Source organism: Phyllostomus discolor, chromosome 8 (genome assembly GCF_004126475.2).
Source record: "Phyllostomus discolor isolate MPI-MPIP mPhyDis1 chromosome 8, mPhyDis1.pri.v3, whole genome shotgun sequence".
Classification (NCBI taxonomy): Eukaryota; Metazoa; Chordata; class Mammalia; order Chiroptera; family Phyllostomidae; genus Phyllostomus; species Phyllostomus discolor.
This window is the reverse complement of record NC_040910.2, coordinates 36,226,802-36,253,740: the sequence shown is the minus strand read 5'-3', so window position 1 is coordinate 36,253,740 and position 26,939 is coordinate 36,226,802. Positions and strand designations below refer to the sequence as shown.

The following is a 26,939-nucleotide window of genomic DNA, read 5'->3' as shown; positions in this document are numbered from 1 at the left end:
CTAAATATTTTTCCAACAGGAAGCAGTTCTGACACTATAATAGAAGCCAATGAGAAAAATGTGACCCACAAATCTGCACTTTGTTCTATCAAGGGCACCTGTACATGTATGACTAGGGCTCAAAGAATTTGGAATAGCTTTAAAGCAACTAGTATAAAATACATTTAGTGCTTATACACCCCCCCCCCATATTTTTTATTTCCTTCTGAGCTCATATAGATGTCTATATTGTTGGGGAATTTCATGAGTAGAGAAGCTACAAAGAGATGCTGAAGTTATGTCAGATGGAGCAAAACAGTACAGAGGAAAGATTGAAAATGCTATCAGGGGCCTAAAATGATTTTTCAGGCTAGTTTGAATTTAGTTTCTAGTAATTTTAATAATATGGGTAACTACTTATACACCCCCCCAACCAAATCTACAGAAACAGAGAAATATTAACATATGGCACACCGTGGAAGTCTAAACTACTGAGAAAAAAAAAAGAGAGATGTGACAGTGTGATTGAGCAGGAGGGGTTGGGGGGTGGGGTCTGTGAGTTACATCATCTCTGGGCATTAGTGTTCTCAACTCTAAAGAGAAAGCACCATCCTGCTCAACCACACACAAACACGGAGCTCACCTTTAAAACAAGCAAGTAAAGATAACAGCAATAAAATAGTCTTAGTCTAAATAGATTTATGACTAAATTAAAAAAATAACATTCGTTTTATTCGACAAGCATCTATTGAGTATCTATTATGAGCCAGGCACTATACTAGGGGAAACAAGATAAGGAGATCCTGTCCCTGCCTTCAAAGGGTTTACACTCTCAAGCAGACAGCGTTTATTACCATTAAGTGCTAATACCAAAGGTATACACGGAATGTTAAGGGGGTCCCCGAAAAAGTATACCTAAACAATCCCTGGGTGGAAGCTGGATTGGGAAAGGCATTTGAAGAACGTAAGCCAGAGCTGTCTTAAGGGTGTAGCAGTGAACTGGGGGTTGATTCCAGCAGAGAAACAAAGTCTACACATAGTATTTACTTCCTGGGAAGCAAAAGCATCCTTTCTTTTTTGACTGCCAACGACAAATCAGAAACATCACCACATGTCACTCTTCAAGATCTGAGACATCAAGTCTACCCAGTGAGTGGCTTTCTTACCATTCTAAGGTCTTTTGCGCTGTTGCATCGAGACCCTACAATCCTGTCCTAGAAGGGTAAGGCGTACTTCCCAGACGGCAGAGATGTTGACAAGTGTCTCCTTTGTTTATCAAAGCGCATACTCACTAGGGCACAGCCCGAATAAAGGCCAAGGGGGTGGTGGTGGGGGTCGTGAAATGGGGTGTGAAGAAGCCCACAAACTCCCTATGCCAGGTAACAACGGAGTCTTCCCCACTGAGGCCAGAGAACACTCCCGGATGCGAAGACCGCAGAGGGGACAGTCCATCCGCCGCCCCCCACCCCACCCAGCGGGCCCCGACAAGGGGACACTCGGAGACCACCGGGCGGAATGAGTCAGAGGACCGAATGAGAGCGGGGAAAAGGAACCCAACGTGGAGGAGGCGCTTTAGGATGAGATCCTAGCTTGGCGGCGGCCCGGCTTCGGAAACGCACAGTGGACCAGGGACCCGGGAGGTCGTGGCGCCCACTCACCGCTGCTGCTGGTGAAGTAGAACACCATGATCCCGGCGACAGCGCAGCGACCCCAGCGTGGAGCAGCAGCGCCCAACTCTCGGAGAGCAGGAGACCAGACGCGGAGGCCGCCAGTTTCCTGGAGCTCCTGCGCGCACTTCCGGCGGGTGTAGGGTCGCGTCATAACGCCGGCCCGTCAGTGCCATTTTTGATCTTGGCGAGCCGACGGTGTTGGCGGGCGAGGGTGTTTCAAGACCCTGGGAGAGGATGGGGCCGGGACGGCTGGTGGTTGGAAAACATGGGCGGGGAGGTAAGGGGTACACCATCTTCCTTTTTTTCTTTTTTATTGAGCTTATTGGGGTAACATTGGTTTATAAAATCATACCGTTTTCAGGTGCATAATCATATAATACATCATCTGTATATTGTACTGCGTGTTCACCAACCCAGCAAAGTCTCCTTCCATCACCATATATGCCCCCTCTACCCTCTTCTACCTCCCCCTACCCTGCATGAAACAATCTTAAAAGAAAAATGCCATTGGCTGGTACTTCCACCAGTGGGTGGTTAAGTCTGGAGGCTTATTTGTTGGTATTATCTGCCTCCCCACACCCCCGCAAGGGCTCCCAGAGAGCATAAACTGTTTGCCTTTTTCACAGCTGGATATTCACTGAGCCAATCGCGGTACTTGGTACTTCGGTAGTTCGTTAAATTTTTAACGAACCCAAATTCCTCCGCTATTTTCATTCTAGCTCCACCACTTGTAAGGCCCACATTTGGATACATTCTGGGCTTCACCTCCCTCATCTGCAAAATAAAGATGAGTAGAGCAGCTAATTTATCGGTTATTTTGCTAGCGTTACATAAATTAATAGGAGGAGGGGGATAGGACATTCCACTCAACTCAAATGAATTGTTAGTGATACTCCCCAGAGGTAACGTGCCTCTGGGATTTCAACTAGGACTGTTCTGCCTTTATGATCTGCTAATTGTTACCTGTGAGATTGAGCAAATTTCAAACCTGTGAACCTCAGAGATCTCCCTGCTGTAAGGTGGTCATAATCTCACTTCGCTGAAGCTCACACAGTACTTCGCTTTGACCTGTTTCTCTTATTTTATTCTGACTGCATTCTAGGAAGTTAAGTGCATCACTTACATTTATTTAGGACTAAAAATGTTCCGTCGCAGAAGATAAATGTTTAGGCTTAGTATGAATTAGTCTAATAAAAGGGGAAAGTGTACCAGGAACTGGTTACACACAGACAAAAGCAAAGGCTAACAATGAGTACTGTAGGAACGTTCCTGCTCCCCAAAGCAAGAACCTAGTTATGGCCTGTAAGTAGTAATTGTTTTCAGGCTCTCAGTTTTATTCTTTGTAAAATGGGAATGATAATACATACCTCATAGGTTGTGGTGTGGAGAAAATGAGTTAAAACACACAAAGCGTGCAAGAATGCACATAGCAGATAATAGTGCTATGACTTAATTTTTTGAATTTAACCTCAAAGATAAAATAATAAGCTAGAAACCTAACATATTACTAATAAAAAAAGTTGAACGCTAAAGCTTCATATTTGAAATATAACTGCCTGGAGAATCTCGAGAGGCTACTTTACAAAAACATCTTACACCAAGTGACCCCAGAATGTTCATGAGGGCGTGTTCTACGGAAAACTACAATTCCCAGAACACACCTAAACAAGGCCTGGGGAGTGGAACGCGCGGCCGCAAGGGATTGTGGATGGCATGGTTCCGGGTGTGGAGAGAGTTTCACCTCCCTAGGGCGGGAGAGTCTTGGAGACCACCTCTCCGGTAGGCGGGGCGATAACTGATATGCGGCCAATCATCGAGCCAGTTTCTGAAAGCGCTGAGAAGTGGCGAATCAGAACACAGCAGCTTCAGCCGGGCCTGGCGCGCGATAATTTGAATACAGTGGCGGAGCAACTAGCTTGACTGAGGAGAAGTCGCGGGCTCCGAGGTGCAGGTAATAATTGCTGCAGGGGGCCGAGGCGCGGGCTGGAAGACTGAGAAGAACGGGAGATTCTATAGAACGTGGTGGGGGTGAATGTCAAGGACTGAAGACACCAACTGCTTCTCGCACTTCCAGGTCAGCTGGTTCCTATCTTCCTGACGCCGGAGTTTTCTTGTCTTGAGTTTTCTAAGGCTGAAAGAGGAAAAGAATCTTTTCCTCTTTCAGCCTTAGAAAGGGCTTCTAAGCCGCAGCTGATATTAACTCCCGGAGACCCTGGTCTTTCTGTTTGTTTAACTTTGAAATCACGCTTGTGTCATTTTACAAAACATACCTGGTCCGAAGGAAGGGAAGGGGGAAACGTTGCTGAGCAACATGCCATCTGCTCGAGTTGAGATGCAAGATTGTTTATTGTCAGCAGCCTGAGGAGGTCAGGGTATTTTGTAAAAGGAAACGAGCGGCTTGGTTGGGGTTCCTCGCCTGTAAAATTGGAGCGTATCTTTTGCTGGACTCGTAATGAAAGTTGGAATGGTTTCATTGCATGTACAGGCTGTTGAAATGCAGTTACACCAACAAGAAAATGTGTTAAATGGAGAATATTAAGAAAGCATAGATGGAATGGAGGCATAGGACAGCATCTAACGGTGGTAGGGGCGGGGTGGGGTGAGGGCAATGGCAAGGGAGTGTTGCAGAAGATGAATGTTTAAACTTGGTGTGAACTAATCCGGCTAATTAAAGGGAGAGTGTGCCTTAAAATAGTGTAAAAAATATTTCATTTTTGGTAAGATCATTTTCCAGCTTGAAACATGTACTATACCTGCTTTTATTTCCTGTTCTAATTACTACTGTAATGTAGTGGTTTTCCTTTTTTTAACTTCATCGTTTAAATTTTTATTACAGTGATTTGCTTAAAAAAGAAACCCTTGAGCCATGGTTTGTGTAGCTCAGTGAATTGAGCACGGGCTGCGAACCAAAGTGTCGCAGGTTCGATTCCCAGTCAGGGTACATGCCTGGGTTGCTGGCCATGACCCCCAGCAACTGCACATTGATGTTTCTCTCTCTCTCTGTCTCCCTCCCTTCCCTCTCTAAAAATAAATAAATAAATAAATAAATAAAGTCTTTAAAAAAAAAAAACCTTTTCTTGGATCTTTATGGACCATCACCCATACAAAAAGTAATTCAGACTTAAGGTATAATTTTTATAGTGATTTCTATGCACATTGGATGAATTTGATTATTATAATTGTCCTGTTGCTTTTAGGAGTTCAGTTAAGAAGATGTCAGCTTTTACTCCAAGGAAAAGGAAGCAGAATTCTTTGAATTATGACAGGTAAGTCTCATCTTACGGGTAGAAATTCTTAAAAAAGAAAAATTCACCTTCCTGTCTTTCTTACCTTCTGTGTTCTGTTTCTTAAAATTTCCATTCTTCCACTGGCTATAGTAATATTTTATATTCTAATTCTAGTCTGGAAATACTGTAAGCTTTCAAAATTAATTATTTACTGCTTTTGCAGGTAATCACAGAAGAGCTATTTACTATGGCTTCAAAATGTATATCAAATCTCCCATTACCTTGCTCCTTTCTGCTCTCTTACGAGATTCTTACAGAGTGTTTTCCATGCAGTAGATGCTGGTCTGTAAGCCAATCTAGAAAGTCTGTGTACTCAGTACTTACTGTGTGTCACACAAAATGTAAACTACTTTCCACAGAACAGGCCCTAGTTACATAGAAATAATCATTTTAGAAGACTCGGAACCACTCAAGCAAAGTATGTGAGCTGTAATTTGTATATGGCCAGGACTTTAAAGTAGTTTCAAAACATACACATATACACATATATGAAAATTTCTTTGTGAACAGTGTTTTCACAAACACTGTCTTTTGAAAACCATTTGAATGCTTTGCTTGGGAAAAACAATTTGAGAAATCTTACTGTTAAACTAACAGATAATGTGTGTGGATGGATGTTTGGTGGAGAAGATGTAATGTTTTTAGTGTGACCTATAGGTAGCATTTATTACTTAGTAAATTGACAAAAATTGAAGCAAAATTAAAATTCTTATCAATGGACCTTGTTTTTTTTTCATAGCTTATTATCAGACATTCCATCAAAGAAATTAACTTTGGACTTCACCGAAAATATATTTTCGTCACCTAATAAACAACCTATTTGCCAAAGCAGTGATAAAAATGAAGAAAAGGTGCCTTACTCTCAACAAGGCCATGCCATTTCAAGTCTGCTCCAAACACCTAAGAAAAATAGATTACCATTTGCAAATCAAGGCTCACCTTTTACATCTTCTGTGTCTGCTGTATCCTTTTACAACAAAAATAAGTGTTACCTCAATCCACTGGAAAGAAAGATGATAAAAGAGAGTAGATCCATTTGTCTAAAGACTAATAATGAATCTAAGTCTTTTCCTGGTGTGACAGAAAAAATACAGGGAAAATCAGTCCACTCCAAGAAAATGAACAAAAAACCACGGAAGAGCTTAACTGCTAAGGGTCAACCAAGTTATAAGTGCATCAAGCCTGTATCAAAGAATTCTAAAAATTCCACGCAAAATCGAGTGGCCTACAAACCAAGTGCGGAGAAAGAGAACAACTGTTATTCAGCTGAGAATATGCATGCTCCTAGAGTTCTAAGCCAAAAAGTCAAACCACAAGTAACACTCCAGGGTGGAGCAGCATTTTTTGTTAGAAAAAAATCCTCTCTTAGAAAATCATCTGTGGAAAATAAGCCAACCCTGGGACTCACTCAAGAGAATAAGTCAGAAGTGATTAAAGATCCTGATGTAGAGACTTTCAGTGAAAGAAAAGGTTTTGAGACAAAACAAGTGCCAAAGTCCTTGTTAATAGAAAAGGAACTGAACATTGAGCTGCTGGGTACGAGAAGTAAAAATGAAGAGAAATTAATAAAGGTAAAGAAAACTAAATGTATCATTTAAAAACTAAGTTGGCTGTATAACAAAGCTTCAGTATACATGCTATATATGTAACATGATTGAGCAAAATTTTATTTTCTTTGCAGTCTAGAGGACTGTTTTTATGACTCCAAACAGTATAGTTTAATCACTATAAAGAATTTAGAGGCAGGGTGGAAAGATGGGACTTTTCTTCCCTTTTTGGCTTAAGGGAACCTATCATTATTTCCTTGGCACTAGGTATACATTTTATTAAAATCCCTCATGACTAAACTAAAGTCCAGAGAAGTTTAACAACTTTTATTTGGTAGCCAGTGTTTTTAAAAAGTAGAAATAATGAAATTCATGTAGCAGGTTTCCAGAGAATAAGCAGATTTTTGTTTGTTTCAGCATATTTAAAGTACTGGATTATTCTAGAAAATCTAGAGAATACAGAAAGTATAAAAATATATTGTCTGCAAACCCAGTACTTGGAGATGATCACTGTTAACATATAGTTGGGTTTTTTGTTCACTTTATGTAGTATGGTTTCATTGTTGCTATTCTATGCTTTTTTGACCTTGTTCATAAATTTAACACAGATAGCCCCGACTAGTGCTGTCTGACAGAAATAGAATACCAACTGCACTAATTTAAAATTTTCTAGTGGCCATATTAAGTTTTTTAAAAAGTTTAGCCCCATATATTTTGTTACCCTTTCAGTGTTAACCAGTACCAAAAGTCATTAATGCAATATTTTACATTTTTATGTAGTAAGTCCTTGAAATCAATGTTTATTTTCTCTTGCAGCACATGTGAATTGGGACTAGTGAATTGTTCTTGCAAATTCTCATTAGCCACTTGTGGCTGGTGGCTACCACAATAGGCAATTCAGGTCTTCCCCTTCTGTTGACTTCCTATCAGTAATCTCATCAGAGAAAGGACTTTTGGTTTTCAGGTAGCTAGGGATGGAAAGCAATGGAAGCAACAGGCTTTAAGAAGGGCTGTCTTCCAGATTGTATGTCTGTGATGATTTATACTCATCGCAGTCTTTGCAGCTGGAGAAACGACAGGCTTTCACAGTGAGGCTCATATACTGAGCAATTCAAACTCACTCACCTTCTCTCATTGTTCTCTTCATTGCCTCCTTTCAGATTCAGTCCCAGATCATACTTCTTGTAGTCACCTAAATTTCAAATCTCAATGGCAAACATTATAGATTGGTGGCCAGTGAACCAAATCCAGCCATAAATGTTTTGCTTTGCCTATATATAAAATTTTTTGAGTCAGCATTCTTTTTTTAAATGTAAGATAACAGATTTCTAGTGTATCGTGAAAAATTGAGGTCTGGCAAAGCTGAGCCTCATTCCTGCATAGCAATAATCTCTCAGAACCGAGTATCAGGCTACCTACCATTTTGACAGGTATGAGTTCTTCATTTTCCTCACTACATCAGCACCTGTGTACCGAATTAGATCAGTTTTGCTATTAATCTTACCTGCTGCCCTTGTAGGCATTTAAGTTTGCGGTTCCCACTGTAAATGTTTTCTCTTGTTTATCAAGTATTGCCAATTCTGTATTATTGCTAAATGGAACATGTTCTTGCTGGCTACACAATGTAAGTCTAATTTTACTAATTCTTCATATGGTTCCTGCCAAAACAAACAAACAATAACACAAAAATCCTATATCTTGCCGGGTGTTTTGAGTTTGTTGCATGGGTATGTAAGTTTATTAAAATTCATCAAACTCTATTCTTTACATTTTTTACTTTATATAAATGTTTCTCAATTTTTTTTAAAACTTGGGGAGCAATTCAAGCTAGAATTAATTCTCAATCCAGCAGCTCAAAGCAGAGCGAGGTCTGCCTTTCCACCCAGGCATCTCCTGATTCGTATTCTCCGTGTCTGTTGAGTACAGTGACGTGACCAGTCCTCTGCAATGCTCTTTTCTGCCTTATTTTCTGAGCTTCATTTTAAGGGGTATTGGATTCTGTCTAGTTATCATTAGTTTGAGAAGCTGTGCTTTCGTGCATCTTAAATTTGTTGAATGAGGCTCTTCTCTCTTAAGATTTTGTTAAATACCCACTACTAGTATTCATCGCTACTAGTGAGGGGTAAATCCTGTTTTCATTACTGGGTGCATAGCCTTTCCTCAACTCATTATGGAGCCTTAAGAAATGGCAATCTGATGGTGTGTCCCATCTGTACTGAGATCTTATGGTCTGGAATAGTTCTACTTTAATCAAAAGGACTTTTCCCCAAGCTGTACATTCTCTAAGTCTCACCAAATTAGTAATGTCAGTGAAAGTTGTCAGAATTTTTTTCTACTTTGCTTTTCCCACTTCCCAGCTACTGCCCAAAAGGGGGAGTTAGAACTCTCTTCAAATACTTAAGAATGTTTTTTCTTTCCTTGGCTCCCTGTTTTTAAACCTTATGACAAAAGGTTGTCCCTTTCTTGTATCGTGGCTACTGGAAAAATGTTTGCCATTTTCACTCATTTTTCTTGTTCAATTTATTATAGAAAGGATGTTCTATGTCTCCATTCTGCCATCTTTGTCAGGAATTATAAATACATTTTTGATAGGATGACAAATTGCACACTTAAATATGCATTCTCTGTCTTTTAAAAGGTTATGCACATTTAGTAAACAGAGGAAATTGTCCTTAAGATAGGCTGAAAATTGAGGATTTAAAATCATGTTATAAAATAATTCACAATAAACTAGGTATTTAGTTTTAGAAACATTTATTGGAATTCATTCACTAAAAGGAAAATGGTTAAGAATTTCAGTTTTTTAAAAATTTTACCTATTCATTATCATCAGGATTCAAGTGGAGTAGTTTCTTCAAGGGAACAGAAAGCTGATGACAGTAAGTGTTTTCCTTTGGAAGATTCTCACAGCGAGAACCAAGCAGGTAAGAGAAAACTTCTCAAAATGAATTTATTATGACAATGCTTCATTATGTGTATCAATATGAAATTATACAGGATAATTTGGCAAAAGGATATGGCAAAATCCATGAAGGCAGTATACGAATGATGAAAGTTTATTACTTAATAATTGTAGTTTATCATTTAATTCTCACAACAACCCCAGGGAGTAGGTTTGTGTGCACGTTTCATAGACGAGCAAACAGACGGGCGAAGTAACGGGCCCCAGCAGGTCAGGCCTCACCTGGCGTGGCCTTGTTTGCAGCCAGTGAGCTCCAATTAGTTTTTCAATGCAAAGTTAAAAGCGTGCCCACTTTCAATGTGTTATTTTTCTCTAATCACCTACTATTTTAATTTTGGTCTTTTTTTAAAATAAGCTTTATTTTGCAATAATTTTAGATTTATAGAAAAGTTGTAAAGATAGTTCAGATAATTCCTGTATACATCCTTCACCCTGTTTCCTCCAGTGTTACCACCTTACATTACTGTGGTGCCTTTGTCAAAACCAAGACACTCACATTAGTACATGACTATTAACTAAGCTCTAGACTTTGAGTTCACCAGTTTTTCCATGAATGCCTTCTTTCTGTTTTAGGGCAAGTCCAGGATACCACACTGCATTTACTTTTCATGTCTCCTTAGTCTCTTCTCTGTGACATCTTCTGTCTTTTCCTTGTTTCCATGTTTGTTCATTTGTTTGCTTATTTTTTGATACTGATTCCAGGTTTGGCCGCCTGCCACTTCAAAAGCCAATGCTAGAAAGGCAGGTGCTGGTGTACGGACAAATGGCTGATTTGAGAGCTGGCAGCTGGTGAAGATGGGAGACACTCGTCCCAAAGCCCATCTTAACATCTCAGCACAGGCAGAGGTTTTTATAAGGAGGGAGAGGGAAACCAAGAAAGAGATCAAGGGGAGGGGGCTGAAAAGTTCTCTATGTGCAGACCAGCACAGTCCAGCACAGTCCATTCTGAGAAGGACCTTGAAACTGGTCAAGTGGTGGTCTGGTGTGCATCTTCCTGGTATTGTAGTCTTAAGGTCTGAAAGTCTCCCAGTGCTGGGATGCCTGAAGGCCAGAGTCTGTATCTCTTGAAGTTAGTTCCTAGGATTCTTATACAAACACGCTGTTTATCTAGAAGCTACGTGTTAGTCAGAGTCAGCACTTACAGACACAATGTCAACAGAATGGTGGGGTGGGGTACATTTTTGACCTTGACATTTTTGAGCAGTACTGATGAGAATGTCCCTGAATCTGGTTTTGTCTGATGTTTTTATCATGATTAAACTTCGAGTAATGGGTTTTGGGGAAGAATGCCACGGAGGTGCAGTACCCTTCCCATCATGTAGGATTGGGGGTGCTGGTGTCCTCGTGACACGACAGAGGGTGTTAACCTCCAGTGTTCGGTCAGGCAGAGGTTTGCCAGGTTGCCCCACTGTGAAGTGACCCTTTTCCCTTTCTATACCCCCGTCTTGGGAAGCAAGTCAGTAAGTCGAGCCCATCCTTTCAGGGAGGGTTGGGGATTGAGCTCCATCTCCTGGAGAGGGGAAATGTTTATTTTTTATTTGGAATTCTTCTATAGGGAAGAGTTGTCTCTTCGTTCTCATTTATTTATTTAATCTTTAGATAAATAAATGGACTCATGGAGTCTTATCAGTATGGACTCATGAATATTTATTTTATATTCTGGGTTATAATCTAATACTACATTATTTATTCTATTGCTCAGGCCATTGGGAGATCTTTTCAGGTCAGTTCTCTTTGGCATGTACCATCCTTTTGTTTTTTGAGCACTTTCTTACTGTTTGGCATTAGTAAGATGCTCCAGTCTCATCATGCATTTTCCTTGTCCCAGTTGTAGAATTAGCCATTTCTCCAAGGAATCCTGGTTTCTTCTATTGGGGAATAATATGTAGGCTCACTACCTGGGCTCACTATGCTCATTGCTACTAGCATGGCATTGTTTCTAGGCGCTCTCAGCAGACAGAGCCACGTATACGCGTAGGAATACATGTATGTATACTAACCCATGTATACACACGTAGCTATCTTTATTTCTGTATCTCCCCATCTGTATATGTACTAAAGAAACATAAATTCACATTTGATGTTCTGACTCTAATCCAGTGCCACAGGGTTTATCCCTTTCCTGTTTATCTGTAACTTCCCTCAGACAGTGAAAAACCTAGTTCTCACCATTCACTCTCCACTTACTTAATTCTTCATTCCCATACCTACCTGCAGAACAGTTTTTAAGTTGTGAATCCATAATCTATGAGAAACGAATTTACCAACTAGAGAAATAAAGTATGGTCCTCTTGTCTTTAGCCTTACAATTTCTAGTCAAAACAGCATTTTGTAAAGTTACGTAGGTCATTTTCCCTCTCTTTCCCCACCTCCTTCAGAATAGTTATGCCTTACAGTTCTAATACAGTCGGCTTCATTCGTCACAGTCTGCAGGACATCTCAGGGTCCCTCGACATATGACTTTTGTTTTTACATGCATTACACTTCACTTCTTGTTATATACAGTTCGGTGGGTTTTGTCAAGTGCATAGAGCCATGTATCAACCACTCTAGTACTCCACAAAACAGTTCTGTCACCCAGAGTTTCCCGTGTGTACCCTTTGTGGTCACCAACGCCTCTTCTGCCATTCCCCTGGCAACAACTAATTTATTTTCTGTCCCTATGGTTTTACCACCAATGGAATTGTGCAACATGTAGCCTTTCAATTCTGACTTCTTTTGCTTAGTAAAATGCATTTAAGACTCACCTACATTGTTGTGTATATCAATAGTTCATTGCTTTTTTTTTTGCTAAACTATGGATATACCATGCATAGTCTGTTTATCTATTTCCCCTTTGAAGGACGTCTTGGTTGCTGCCAGTTTTTAGCAGTTATGAACAAAGCTACTATAAACGCTTGTGTACATGGCTTTCTGTGGGTGTGAGATTTCAAAGTACTTGGGTGAATACCTAGAATCACGATTACTGGGTTGTGTGTAAATCTAAGTTTTCACTTTATAAAAATCTGCCAAACTACTGTCCCACAACAACTGTGCCATTTTGCATTTCCACCTGCAAAGAGTAAGAGTTCCTGTGACTCACTGTTCTTGCCACCATTCGTTGTTGTCAGCTTTTTGATGTTAGCTATTCTAATAGGTATGTGGTGAAATCTCATTGTGCTTTTCACTTGACAAATGATGCAGAGCGTCTTTTCATGTGTTTATTTGCTATCTGTATTTATGCCTTTGGTAAACTGTCTGTTCAGATCTTTTGCTCATTTTTAATTGGATTTTTTTTTATTGCTGAGTTTTAAGATGCTTTTTTGTATTCTGGATACAAGTCCTTGATTAGGAATATGATTGCAAGTATTTACTCCCAGCCTGTGGCTTGTCCTTTCATTTTCCTAAGTTTTTTTGCAGAGCGAAAAGTTTTAATTCAATAAAGTCCAGCTTAATTTTTCTCTCATGTATTGTACTTTTTGTGTTTTACGTAAAAACTTAGCACCAAATCCAAGTTCATGCGGATTTTTCTTTTTTATATTTTCTTCCAGAAGTTTTATAGCTTCACATTTTACATTTAAATGTGTGATCCATTTTGAGCTAGTGTATGTGTTTTCATATTTTGCATATGGATGTCCATTTGTTCCAGCGTCATTTGCTGACTGTCTTCTCTCCACTGAATTACCTTTGACTTTCTGTCAAAAACCAGTGAACTGTATTTGCAGGGTCTGTTTCTAGGCTGTCTATTGTGTTCCATCGGTCTGTCTGTCTTTTCGCCAGTGCCATACTGTCTTGATTACTGTTAAGTCTTGAAGTCAAATAATGTGAGTATTTTGGTCTTATTAGTCTTTAAAATCTTAAGCTATAAAACTTTGAGTTTATTTTGTAATACAAATTATTGTCGCTTTTCCCCTGCCAGTTTCTCCTGAGTTCACTGTCTATCCCATCTTCAGTCCGTCTTCAGTCAATACAAAAAGGTAGGAATTGCTCTTTTAATGTTCAGTGATTATTTAATTATGAGTCCTACGGGTCTCTTTTTCTTTCTTAAACTTCTTAATTTGGAGAACAATTTTTCCTTCTCTGCTAAGGGGATATTAAGGATAGAAGATGAAATCACACCCTTTCATAGAAACTGCATAAGAACCTAAGAGTTGGGAGAAGAGAAAGATCTTTATGGACTCGAGTAATAATAATTGCTAACATTTTTGTGTAGAACCTGGCCCATAATAAGCAGTTTATATCCTTTATCCTACTTAATCCTCACAACAACCTAAAAGGAAGATACTATTATCCATTGTTTTTAGCTGAGGAAGCCTAGTGATTCAGCCACAGTTGCCAACTATTAGGTGGCAGAGCCAAGACTAGAATCTGTATTTGAATCAAGCCCTTTAGGCAATATTGCTTTCCCTGGGTAATAATGTATCAGTAACAATTGATATTTAATGAGCATTTACAACCATAGATGTAGGTGCCATTATTCCCCTCATTTTATAGATGAGAAGACTCTGGCCAGAAGAGTAAGTAACTTGCAGCATCCTGATGCTATTATAAAATCCCAGCAGAAGCTACCACTATCCTGGTCAAAGCTAAGAGTGCGGTGTGGGGAGGCCTGGGTGAATGTGAGCTTGCTGGTGGGAAGTTCTGAACAAGAAGTTTCTTATAGTCTGAACATCTTCCTAAGCATCTTTGATACTTCTCTCCCCGTTTAATAATAAATGGCTATAGGCATTGAGCAAGGAACTTCCTAGCCAAGTTCTCCTACTCTTAGGTGCTCCTCACCTTAAAGCACCTCAGAGACTGGGTTGGGTGGACAGTGTTCCCCCTTCAAAGGCTGTAGCCCTATTTCTTTCACTCTTCCCTTTTCTCATCTCTGTCTTCTTTCATGACTGTTTATTAAGGGTTGAAATCTATCATAGTTAGCTGATAAAGGTTGTAAACTAATTTAATCTAGCATAAGGAGATATTAGATAAGGATACTATTGGTCGAGTCATTTGAGATTGCTATGTATATAAAACCCAAAAGGTCCTACAATTTCTTGTGGTTTAATCTATTTTACTTTAAGTAGACTACAGATTCTCTGGATTCACAGTCTCACATTTGTTTTTTGGTTTATTCCTTTATTTGGCAAACATTTATAGAGTATTATGTGGTATTGAACTATACTGAGTTTTTAGTTATGTGAAGATGAATAACATGGTTGTGTTATCTAGGAAGTTATGGTTAGAGAAAGGCATTTAAACAAATACATATAATAAAGTGTTAAAATTGCTAAGATAGAAGTAAAGAGGTTGTGGTCATGAGCTGAGTCACTTAGCAAAGGTTACATAGAGAGACCAGTGCCAGCAACCTAGATGCGTGTTTTCTATATTACAGGTATTAAATAATTACCATCAGCAGTTTGTCAAAGCAATTCAAGGGCATTATATCCAGAATTTTTAAAATGGAATAATGCATCTCACTTTTTTTTAAGTTATATGTGTGTATCTCCATTGGTCATGATGTAAAATGTATTTCTTACCCTAGGTTAATGAAGTCAGTTTGAAAGCCATTCTAATCAAATGATCACAGGACAAGACAGCTTGGCTTAGCTTAAAGCCTTAGACAGTTTTTTCCACCCAGTGTTTTCTTATTGTCAGGTGTTTTTTTTTTTTTTTAATTTCTTGCTTTAGGCACTAGGTTTGTTTCCTTGCCTATTTTTCTCTTTGCCTCTACTCTCAGAGTTATCTATTCCTTTGTTCCTTAGAAAACCAAGGTCCCTTTTATTACAAGGCAAGGGTTACAAACTCAGTGCCTACAGAGCCAGCGAAGCTGGGTGGAGAGTGCAGCCAGCTGGAGAACGCATGCCCATGTAAAAGGGCGTGTGCTGCTTAGCTTCATCTAGTAGGTTCTTTGAAGAAGTAGAGGTCTAGTGATCTTACGGTTTCTCTTGCAATATTGGAAATACACATTTTTAAGTGAAATCCCTACATTTTTAAAATACTAGAAACTAATCCAAAGTCTTAAACACCTAGTCATTCAAAACTTATCTGCTAGCTGAATTTTGTGTGAGGGACTTCAATCTGCAACCTCTATAAGACAATCCTTACACTCTTTCCTAATGGGAAAAGGTTGCCTTGACAACATCTATCCGGCCAAAAACACTTTTTCCTAAGAATTTGACAATAGCAGGGTGCTGCTTTAGATATGAGGACCAGTGTATGTATTAGCTCCAACCACCGCCCAGGTAAAAAGTTGTTGGGTCATATGTGCTGATGGCTGACTTCCTGTGGATCTGTGGGCTTTAATATTCGAATCTACTTATTTGTCGTGGTATTCCAGGAATTTCTGTATACCTGAATATTGTTCTATTTAGGACAATATTTACAGAATATTGTCCTAAAATGTGTAAAGCAAACAAAAGATTATTTTTTATGAGTGAAGTCAAATCAGGAAGAGATCCTGCGCATGCGCATCTGATACCACAGATGCAAGTCCCTGGGACTTGGAGTTACAAGATGAGGATTTGAGTCTTGGCGCCATTCTCTACTAGTTACTTTCCCTTGAGTAAACTACTGATCCGGAGTGGGCCTGAGGCTTCTCAGTGTTCCTACTCCTATTATTTTATCAAGTTATTGTCTCTAGAAAGCACTAAAATTGCCAGGTGCTCTACAAATGTCATATACGTATCAGTTTTCTCTTCATTGTAATTCTCTAAACATTTTAAATTATTAAATAACATTGATCAACTTTCTATTTCAAGATCTCTAGTTGAAGAACAGTCTCCTTTGGGATCCAACACACCTACTAACTTCTTGAAACAGATCAATACCCAGAAGAGTACTAATGCCAGAGATACCAATAAAGAAACAAAAGACCAGCTTGTTATTGTGAGTAGGTTCAAACTGCTCCTCCTGTCCATGGCTCTCACATACAGAACATGAAATCAGCCACGTTGTCTTAGCATAGTTAACATGGGTTATAGATATTTTGAGTTTTGTAAATGCCAGTTTTGTTGTAATGGCCGCATTTAAAGATAGTCAAGTGAATTTTCAAATTGATACTGTTGGGTGATGCTAATCATTTAGCAGAAAGCTGATGAATAAGTTGTCTTCAGATAAGGAAGATTATTGTTGATCAGCAAAAGATTTAATGAGAATAGCTACAATGTATTAGACTTGGGTGTTTGGCCATGGGCCAAGTATAGACCACGGTCTGTAAGCTTAAAGTGGCTCTTACATTTTGTAAAGGTTGGGGAAAAGGGGGAATATGTGACAAATCATGTCTGGTCTGCAAAGCATGAAGTAGTTACTCTCTGGCCCTGAGACTGCAGAACCTGATATTTCCAGTAACATGGAGCAAGGCCTTATGGGATAGAATTGGGTTCACTAGTAAGCCATGACATCAAATATTTCTGATCTCCCTGTTAATTTATCTATGCCTTCCCTTAACTTTTGTTATGTATCATATTTATTTTTCAACTCTTGGGGCAAAGAATTTTAATATTTCTAAATACTCAAGGGAAAAATACTGTATAATGAATATAAAAGTTCTAAGACTTTGCCCTTTGTCATTGAAACAAGGCTGTTTTAGGTTTCTATTTAAGAGTTTAATAAAGAAGTTCCCATTGTTTATCTTAGCTATAAATTTTATGATTTAATCTTTCCCTTCTTAGAACTATGGGTCTATCTAGCTAAAGAATCTTGATTTTTCCTTTTTTACATGTCCATTTCAAGAGATAGTTCCACTTATTTTATTAATTTATTGCATTTCTTGGGTTTTTTCTTTTTCATTTTACTTGGGGGTGGGGAAGGAAGATAGACTACCCAGAATTTCATTTAGTACTTCACTTGTGCCAGCATAGAATAAAAATAAGGAGAAATTTGAATGAAGGGTTACATGAACTAAACGCAGAGCTATTTGTGACCTGCTTGGGTGGCTCCTCCCTCCCCTGAATAGGACGCGGGCCAGAAGCACTTCGGAGCCACCGTGTGCAAGTCCTGTGGCATGATCTATGCGGCTTCCAGCCCCGAGGACGGGCTGCAGCACGCTCAGTACCACCACAGGTTTCTGGAGGGAATCAAGTACACGGTGAGTAAACACTAGTCTTCCGATTTGTCCTAAAAGTAAAACTGCTTAAAAGATACACGTCTTTTGCTTAAATATTGAAAGACCTATATATCCATAAATATTTCACCATCTGTAGTTTTACTGTCCTTAATATTTGAGGCTAACAGTTAAAAGTTAAAAAGTACCATTGTAAACTGTCTATCCTAATATAATAGAAGTATTGTTCCAGGTTAAGTGAATACCCTGCATTCTTATCTCTAGCTTTCTGAGCAGAGCTGAACAGTCAATACACAAAATTCAAAGACGAGGATGCCCCCCCACACTTTAACTTCTTCATAGATAGCCTTAGAAAACAGCTTTTCTGTGACTTCTCCAGGCTTTTTCTTTTCTGAGGTCTCTTTATCATGCAACTTTCTGGTCTAAATATACCCTATTGTTGCCCCTATCTTTATGATTATACCTGCTACTCAAGTGCATCCTCCCCCAGCCCCATTTTTATTGCTGTGGTTCATAGCTTCATGATATTTTTAGCCTGTTTTCTTATTCTGCCCATCCCCCACTTCCCCACTCCTAATAACTTACTTTTTTTCTAAGTTAGTAGGTATGATGGATCATGCATATTCCTAAGAAGAACACTTATTTGACTTTGCCTTGTTTCATAATAGGTTATTTATTCACACATCTCCCAATAGAATGTCAGCCACTTGAGGACAGGCACTTTGATTTAGGCATTTTTTATTTTCCTTCCCCCAGTTTTTAATTAGATTTTGTTCCACCTTTTTTTTTTTTAATATCATTTGCTGTTCTTTTTGTCCTCTCCAAACTAAATTATTTATTTAATGTTTGGAGGTTTTTCCTCTTCAAATTAAACTATGACTCTTTTTCTCTTTGGCAGGGCTGGAAAAAAGAACGTGTAGTAGCAGAGTTTTGGGATGGGAAAATTGTGTTGGTTCTGCCACACGATCCAAGTTACGCTATCAAAAAGGTACAGAACACTAGCTTTTTTTTTTTTAAGATTTTATTTATTTATTTAGAGAGAGGGGGAGGGAGGGAGAAAGAGAGGGAGAAACATCAGTGTGTGATTGCCTCTCACTTGGCACCCACTGGGGACCTGGCCCACGACCCGGGCATGTGCCCTGACTGCGACTCAAACTGGCAACCCTTTGGTTTGCAGCCCACACTCAGTCCACTGAGCTACACCAGCCAGGGCACTAGCTTTTTAATCCTCATTCTCCTCCTGCTTCCTCTCCCCAACCAAGAGATCACCAGTGCTTAAGAGTGAAATGCCTTTGCTGATACAATCCCCTTTGGTACACATGTAAGGATGATTTTCATAGTAGCTCATATAAAACTAAACTTAGAATTATAAGACAAATAAAGGAATGGTAGTTGGAGTTTCAAGACAACAGCTTGTTCCCTGACTGGTGGGGCTCAGTTGTTCGGGCCTTGTCCCACAAAGAGAAAGGTCGCTGGTTTGATTACGATTTCAGGTGAGGGCACATGCCAGGTTCAGTCCCTGGTTGGTTAAGGTGCTTATGAGAGGCAACCAATCAGTGTTTCTCTCCCCCTCTCTCTAAAAATAAATAAATAAATAAATACAAAAGACAACAGCTTATCCTTTACATTTATCTTCCACTTGTGAAAGATTAGAAACTAAACTTTTCGATGTTGAGAGAGGAGTGGCTCCAGAGTCTATTTCTTGTGTTAGTGTCGCCTGCACTTATTCAGCTGGGGGTTTAGCCCCAGTAAACAATGAACAAAGCTAAAACAAAGCCTGTTTTGGCACTGATACTCCTTCTCCCTCCCAGGAGTCTGAATTTCTTTCGGTCGAAAGGGATCTTTAAAACAGGTTCTTAAAACCCAGTTTGCAAAGTGGCAGGTACATGCATCAACAGTGAAGTAACTGGGAAAAGGGAAGGCTACGTAGATTTAGGATAGTGACCATAAATTTAGTGTATATGATTATAGTTTCTCTTGCACTTTTTAAAACAAACTCATCTCTTTTGGTTTTTAAAATCATTAGGTAGAAGACGTCCAAGAACTTGTTGACAGTGAACTGGGCTTCCAGCAAGTTGTCCCCAGATGTCCAAACAAAACCAAAACTTTTCTCTTCATATCTGATGAAAAGAGAGTAGTTGGGTGTTTAATTGCAGAGCCTATCACACAGGTACGTTGTAAGTCTTTTAAATTACTGGCATAATTTGTGAGCAAAATAAATTAGTTGGGAGAAGTCTCAATAAGCATTTGAGACTACTACCATAAATGACTTTTTTTCCTGCTGAAACATCCTTGACCGTATGAATAATTGAAGTTATTTACTTCTGTTAATATTTGTATTTTGCACTATAAAAGCAGGATAACTTAAGTCGGTCTCATGTTCATGCAGTCATTTCTACAGCTGGCCTATAAAGTACAGTGCTTTCAAATAAGCAAACCTGTAGATCCCAGGTAAGGAACACGTAGCTTAGTGCAGGTTAATACAGGGTTGGGCAAAAGTAGGTTTACAGTTGTAAGTATACAGTTTATTTTTGTATTATTATTTATTATTGTATTATTTATTTTTATTATTTGTCTTTTTCTTCCTATTGTTATTATTTTGTATCCTTTTATCTTTTGGGTAATGATGGCTGGTAATTTAACCTACTTTTGCTCACTCCTGTATATTTGCCAAAATTGTTACTTGTTCCTTAATTAGAATCTACTTTAGGTACTAATTAGCAGTATTCTAGAAAAGGAGTCATCAAACTATAGCCTGTGGGCCAAATGTGGCCGCCACCTATTTTTGTAAATGAAGCTTCATTGGAACACAGCCATGCTCATTCACGTCTGTGTTACATGCGGCTGCTTTTGTAGCAACAATGGCAGGCTAGAGTGGGAGCAACAGAGACCACCTGGCTCAAAGAGCCCAAATTGTAATGACTTGGCCTCTTAACAGAAAAAGTTGCCAGACCTTGTTCTAGAATAGAGAGATGTAGTTTTTGCCTTCAAGGACTTTCCAGGGTAATTTTTAGATAGACATTTATAGTTGAAATGTGTTCTTTCTACCTGTATCATATTCCACACTTACCTCCTTCCTTTAAAATACTTATCTCACTGTGTCATGAAATGAAGCTAGCATAAATTTATTTTATACTTTTTTGTGGAGGGGGAAAGGTGAGTGTGATTTTTAAAGAGATAGTAGCAAGAGGAAGATTTTTGTGATGGTACAGTACCTCTGTACTTTGAGTGTGGTGGTTAAATGAATACCGAATACTGGCATAATGAATTGTCATGAAACTATACACATACATTATACCCATGTTAATTTCTTGGTTTTGATATTGTACCATAGTTATGGAGGGTGTAACCCTTGGGGGAAACTGAGCCCTGTCTGTACTAGTTTTCTACTACCTGTGAATCTGTAATTATTTCAAAATAAAACATTTTCTTAAAAAGCCATAGATGCCAATCAAATTTTGTAGTTAACTTGTAAAAATCTTTAGTGTTTTCAGTTTTTAAAAAATATATACATTTTAGGTTGGAGAGAATAAGAGAAGTTTATGTATTTTATGTACTAAAAATCAGTCCTTTTTTTACAGTTTTTTCTTTTTTTAATAAAAGAGGAAAGTTTCATAATGGTATGTAGTACACTGGCATGTTGGGAATATCTCAACACCACTAGTATTTTTTTCAGGCACTGTGTAACTATAAAAGAGTAAGAATTCAGTAACTATGAAAGAATTTTAACATTTTTGGTAAAGGGATAATAAGATTAATTTTAAACTCTTAAGTTTTGTTTACGGGATGGTTTTTAAAAAGAAACGTGAACTTACCTGTATTGTTAACTCTAGATGCTTCTATATATCATTGCAGGCCTTCCGTGTCCTGTCTGAACCAACTGGTCCAGAATCCCCAACCTCTGGAGAATGTCACAGGGCGTGGCAATGTTCAGATGTTCCGGTCCCTGCAGTCTGTGGGATAAGTAGAATCTGGGTCTTCAGACTCAAGAGAAGAAAGCGCATTGCAAGACGACTGGTTGATACTCTTAGGTAAGAAATATAATAAAATAAAATGGGCCCAGATTGGTTTTCCCAGAACCATTCCCAGCTCATGACCCAAAAGGAATGATGTTGATAAGACACTTCTGGATACATTCTATCAAAGTCAGGCTGAGTAAGGGAAGTGTTGGCACTGAAAAAACCCCCACAAAACTAAACTAAATTTACTCAGTTTAGGATACAACATTCCCTTTCCCAGGTCTGAAACATAATAACCCAGTGCTTTTCAAACTGCCTGTGGTAAAAGAAAGAAAGAATAGTTTAATTTGTTACAGACCAAGATTTTAATAAAAGAAAATAAAGATGAATTGCTAGAAAATAAAATAGAAAAACAAAACAAAAAAAGGAGAGTACAAGTCCTAATTTTATTCAGTTTCAACAGATGTAAAATTAACATTTCAATAAATATTTAATTAAATATAAAACAAAGAAAATGAAAGTTAAAAAAATTACAGAAATTGTACATGTCCATTGATAGTAAATAGGTAATTAATAGACTTATTATAACTCTTAAGTGTAACTAATGTAAAAGTGAATTAGTAAGACAATACACAGAGTGGGAAAGAATATTTGCAAATCATTTCTCTAATAAAGGTCTATTATATCCAGAATAAAAGAACTCTTAATATAATAATAAAAAGACATACAACCTAATTTAAAGATGGGCAGGATTTCAATAGACTGTTTCTTCAAAGAAATACAAATGGCTTATACACATATGAAAATCTGTTCAACATGATGAGTTATCCAAACTAAATCACCAATCAAAACCACAGTGAGACACCACTTCATACCAGTTCACACCCACTAGGATGACTGATCAAAAGGAGGGAAAATAACAAGTGTTGGTGAGGATGTGGAGGAAACTGCACTCCTGTACTTCGCTACAGGGATGTAAAACAGTGCAGCTGCTGTGGGAACAGGCTGGCGGTTTCTCAGAAATAGACTGTTACAATATGACCCAGCAATTGTACTCCTACCTATATACACAAAAGAAATGAGAGCATAAATCTACTCAAAAACTGATATGTGAATGTTGATGACAGCATTATTCATAATAGCCAAAAAAGCATGAAAACCAAGTTCATGGTTAATGGACATATACACTGTGGTATATCCATACAGTGTGATACAGACACTACAACATGGATGAACTGTGAAAACATTATGCTAATTGAAATAAGCCAGTCACAAAAGACCTCATATTGAATGATTTCACTTAGAGAAAATGTCCAGAATAGGCAAATCCACAGATAAAGTAGATTAGTAGTTTCCAGGGCCTGAGGGGTGATTAGAGTATGATGACTGATGGTTTTGGAGTGGCTGTGGGGGTAATGAAAGTGTTCTGGAATTAGATGTTGGTGACGGTTGCACAGTTTTGTACTATTACTGAAAAACCTCTTAATTGTACACCTTGAAGTAATTAAGCCTTATGGTATACAAACTGTATCTCAAATAGCAATTCTCCATTTTAAACTCCTATGCATTAACATTGATGCTTAAAAGTTTCTGATGTGACAAATGAACTTATTTCTTGCTCATGTTAGCTCACTTAATCTAGATTGGACGGGTGAGTTTCACAACACTATTCTCTCAACTTCTGTACTTGGTAACAGATTACGAACCAGCGAGGGAGCGCACTTTGACTAGAACGAGAACCACCCCTTGAGTAGCATCATTCTAGCCTTTTGAGTTCTATACACGTTTTAAGAAAGAACACCAGAGACCACTGTGGGGATCCCGTCTTTGGTCACAATCCTGCTCACCTGCATGCACTTTATAAAGCAGAGCAGTGAGAAAAATGGTGTCTGCAGAGATTTTTATTGGACAGTTAATTATGAAATACCTCTATTTCCTATATTTTATATGAAGAAATACATAAATTTTATATGTAGAGTGTCAGTATCTTACCTAGCTCCACCAGGAAGTAGTCTAGTGCTTCTCAAACTTGAAAGTGCATATGAATCACCTGGGGATCTTGTTCAAGTGCAGGTATGGTTCTGTAGGTCAGGGTAGGGCCTGGGATTCTGTATTCCTAGTACGATCTCAGGTGATGATGAATGTTGCTGGTCTGTAGATCATACTTTGAGTACTAAGGCAGTAGGTTATCTCTAAGCGATAATGAATAAACGTTAAATTGCCCTCAAAGGAGAAATATAAAACACATTTGAGAACATCTTTTCTGACATGTCTGAGTTGAAGATGCAGGTAACGTAACTGATGTCTAGCCTGTATGTGAGGAACCTTAGGCTGGATTGTCTCTTGTCCATACAGGCAATGTATGTTTAAATCCTCACAAGGGTAGAGTATTATTCCTAGTTACTTTACATAAGAATCACCCAAGGCTCAGGTGGGATTATTAAGTACAAACTTATGCTGATGAGCTAGCTAGTAAAAAGACAGTTAGGACTCAACCACAGATGTAATGTATGTTCTATAGCTGATAGCACTAATAAAGGCAGGACTGTTTAATCAAGCCAGTTTTGCCTTGGACATTCAGCAATGAATACTATGCATTTATATAGTAAGGATATCAGAAGCTTAACTTTTAATTGAATCCAATCCTTTAAGTTTTTATTTTGAAGTGGTTTCAAAAAAAAAAGTAGCAAGAATAGTAAAAAGAACCCCCATATACCTTTGCCCAGATTCATCCAGTTTTAATGTTTACTTTCTTTGTATTTCAGTGTATATTTATTTCTTAAGAACAAAGATATTCTCTTACATAAGCAGAGTTCAATGACCAAATTCAGGATATTTAATATTGACATAATGCTTTTGTCTAATGTATAGTTCATATTTCAATTTTGGCATTTGTCTCAAATGTCCTTTATGGCCTTTTCCTTCCCTTGCCCAGGATCACATAATGCGTGTCGTCATCTCTTTAGTCCTCATTTCCCTTAACCTGGGCCAGTTTTCTGGCCTTTGTCTTTTATGACATTGAAGAGTACAGGCCAGTTACTTTATACACTATCCCTTACTTTTGTTGAATTCGTTCAACCATTTCATTACTTTTAACCCTAACTGAGCTCTGGGTCAGGGAGAGTTGTAGTCAAAACGCAGATTAGTTTTTATCCTCGTACAGCTCTGAGTGTGTGGTATAATTGAAAAGAATGCAGTTATTGGTTAAAATCAGTGGTAGGTTTCTTTGGTTTTTATTATCTGTGGCTTTTAATCAGCAATATTGCCTCTTATTAGTTGTTTACTACTGTGGATCACCTAGCCAGCTGGATGGTTTGTATGATTCCCTTTGTCTTAGCAGAATTTTTTCTGGACCTCAGTTTTCTGTTCTGTGAAATATTAGACTTCCATCTCAAATCTAAAGCATTAAGTCATGCTCTGGCCAAGTGGCTTAGCTGGTTGGAGCATCATCTTGTACACCAAGTCTGTGGGTTCGATCCCTGGTCAGGGTGCATACAGGAGGCAGCAGATCGATGTTTCTGTCTCTGGGTGAGGATTAAAAAAGTAAAACAACACTAAGTGATCTTATCACATAATAAGATATAATATTTTTTTGAGAGGGAAAGGAAGAGGGGGAGAAACATCAATGTTGCCTCCTGTACGTTCCCCAAGAGGGGACTGAACCTGCAACCCTGATGCTATGAACCTTGACCGGAACTGAACTGGTAACCTTTCGGTGTACAGAACAGCACTCCAAACAACTGAGCCACACTGGCCAGGGCTAAAATGTTCATTTCAATTGAGTTTATTTAAAGAGATTTAATGTTTATATTTGGATTGCTTTAAAATAAATTGTGTTAATGTTTAATCAAAATTTAATTTGGTTTCACTGTTAAATTTTATTTTCCTCTTTTTTAGGAATCGCTTCATGTTTGGCTGTTTTCTCAGTACTGATGAAATAGCATTTTCTGACCCAACACCAGATGGCAAGTTATTTGCAACCAAGTATTGCAACACCCCTAATTTCCTTGTATACAACTTTAATAGTTAAAGCCAGTTTCAACTATGGAAGAGTTACTATATGAATGAGTTCAGACAACTTATATAATAACCATTCAGCAAATGTTAAAAACACCGAGGTGCACACACACAATCTGCTATTCCTTATGAACTGAAAAGTCAGGGATTTGTTAAAAAGTATCTGGAGGTTCAAAGGAGAAATCTTTGGATGTGCACTAGCACTCTGAATCCTTAGTTCCGAAACTCCGTAGACATAACTGGAAAATTACTTCTTACATAAGAACACTGACAAAGCAAGGTGGTTTCCAACAGAAATGTGCCTGCTTACCTTGTATGGAGCACTTTTGAATCAGGATTATCTCATCCTCAATCAGAAGCAAACAGGCAAATTTAAAGATAAAATTTTCACGCCCAGTTTTTAAAGGTAGTTCCTGAATTCTGTACCGGGAATCACCTTATAGGTAGCTCAGTTTGAATATATTTAGAAAGTTTTAAATTTATAATTTCTAATGGGGTAAGATGGTAAAGACTTCCATATGCTTTTATGTACAAGAGAATTCTATAGTTTGTTTTCATCTCTTTAAAAATCATTCATTGAAAGCAGTTCTCACCAGATTTAATTAAAACTAAACTTAGTAATTGCACTATTGTAATTTAATTTTTGGTGTACGCTAATTGTGCTACTTATCTTTAGTGAACTTATTACTAGGAATTGAAATTCACAACAAAATGGATGCCCCAGTGGGGATTAGATGATTCACATAGTTGGTTACACTTAAAATTGTTTTGCATGTCTGAAATACTTCTTGTCCTATGACATCTAACAAAATGTATAGTATCAGTACCAAGGTCAGTGAGTATATACAGGGTCCAGCAGAAGTAACACCTGCTTGAGTGTGACTGGTAGGGTAATAATATGGGTGTAATAATTTGGTTTTAATTTGAACATTTCACCTAAAATGTCATATGGTGTGCTTGAGTGTGATATGTTGAGTGCTTGAATGTTACCTAATTACATGCTTATGACTTTGTAATAAAAAAGGGGTGTTATTTGTGCCGGACCTTGTGGATTTAGACTGATGGGCCAGAGAACATAACCTTATGTAAATACAGCTAAATGTTTTAATCTTTTTAAAAATAAGTTTTCTATTATAATTCATGGATACCTTGAAAAGCAGAATTATTCAGATTGTTGAGTCTAAAAACATTTAACTGCTATCTGGCAATAATTCTCTACGGAAGTAGATTTCCAGGTTATAACTGTAGAGTGTGTTCATTTATGTTCTTTTATTTGCCTGTAAGCTAACGTGGTACCAAAAGTTAAAAGCCTGAGTTCCAAAAGAATGTGAACGTGTTAAAATGTAATTATGCAAACATTTTAATGTTATTTTCTGCACTGTTTTTAATTTTATTTTAAAAATTTTATTAACATTATTTGCTTGCTCAATGCTTTTGTGATGGATCAATTAAAATTCTTTTCAATATTCTCTTTGTCTATTCTCATACAATTGAA

The 26,939-nt window shown here is 38.1% G+C and overlaps 2 protein-coding genes across 7 annotated transcripts in view; one reads left to right on the top strand and one right to left on the bottom strand.

The window, feature by feature from the left end:
• The window catches only part of CCDC25 (coiled-coil domain containing 25), a 40,089-nt gene extending 38,309 nt beyond the window's left edge, over positions 1-1,780 (bottom strand). Inside the window, exon 1 of one of the 2 annotated variants that reach the window (XM_036032049.1) lies at positions 1,638-1,780. In XM_036032049.1, the coding sequence (XP_035887942.1) occupies positions 1,638-1,665 (28 nt within the window). In that variant the 5' untranslated portion in view covers positions 1,666-1,780. The remainder of the gene's footprint in view (positions 1-1,637) is intronic. The other variant, XM_028519851.2, reaches the window with a different exon arrangement.
• A 42-nt stretch (positions 1,781-1,822) lies between these two features.
• Positions 1,823-26,013, top strand: ESCO2 (establishment of sister chromatid cohesion N-acetyltransferase 2). 5 transcript variants are annotated; one of them, XM_028519876.2, is made up of 11 exons: positions 1,823-1,926; positions 4,847-4,915; positions 5,676-6,507; positions 9,317-9,407; positions 13,344-13,401; positions 16,165-16,291; positions 17,361-17,492; positions 18,367-18,456; positions 19,495-19,638; positions 21,324-21,499; positions 25,325-26,013. In XM_028519876.2, exons 2-11 carry the CDS (start codon positions 4,863-4,865, stop codon positions 25,455-25,457), a joined length of 1,836 nt encoding a protein of 611 aa, XP_028375677.1. In that variant the 5' UTR covers positions 1,823-1,926; positions 4,847-4,862; the 3' UTR covers positions 25,458-26,013. The 5 variants fall into 5 exon arrangements, with proteins under 5 accessions (XP_028375677.1, XP_035887938.1, XP_035887937.1 ...); XM_036032045.1 differs by lacking the exon at positions 1,823-1,926 and adding an exon at positions 1,992-2,436; XM_036032044.1 differs by lacking the exon at positions 1,823-1,926 and adding an exon at positions 1,992-3,600.
• Positions 26,014-26,939: the final 926 nt, after the last annotated feature.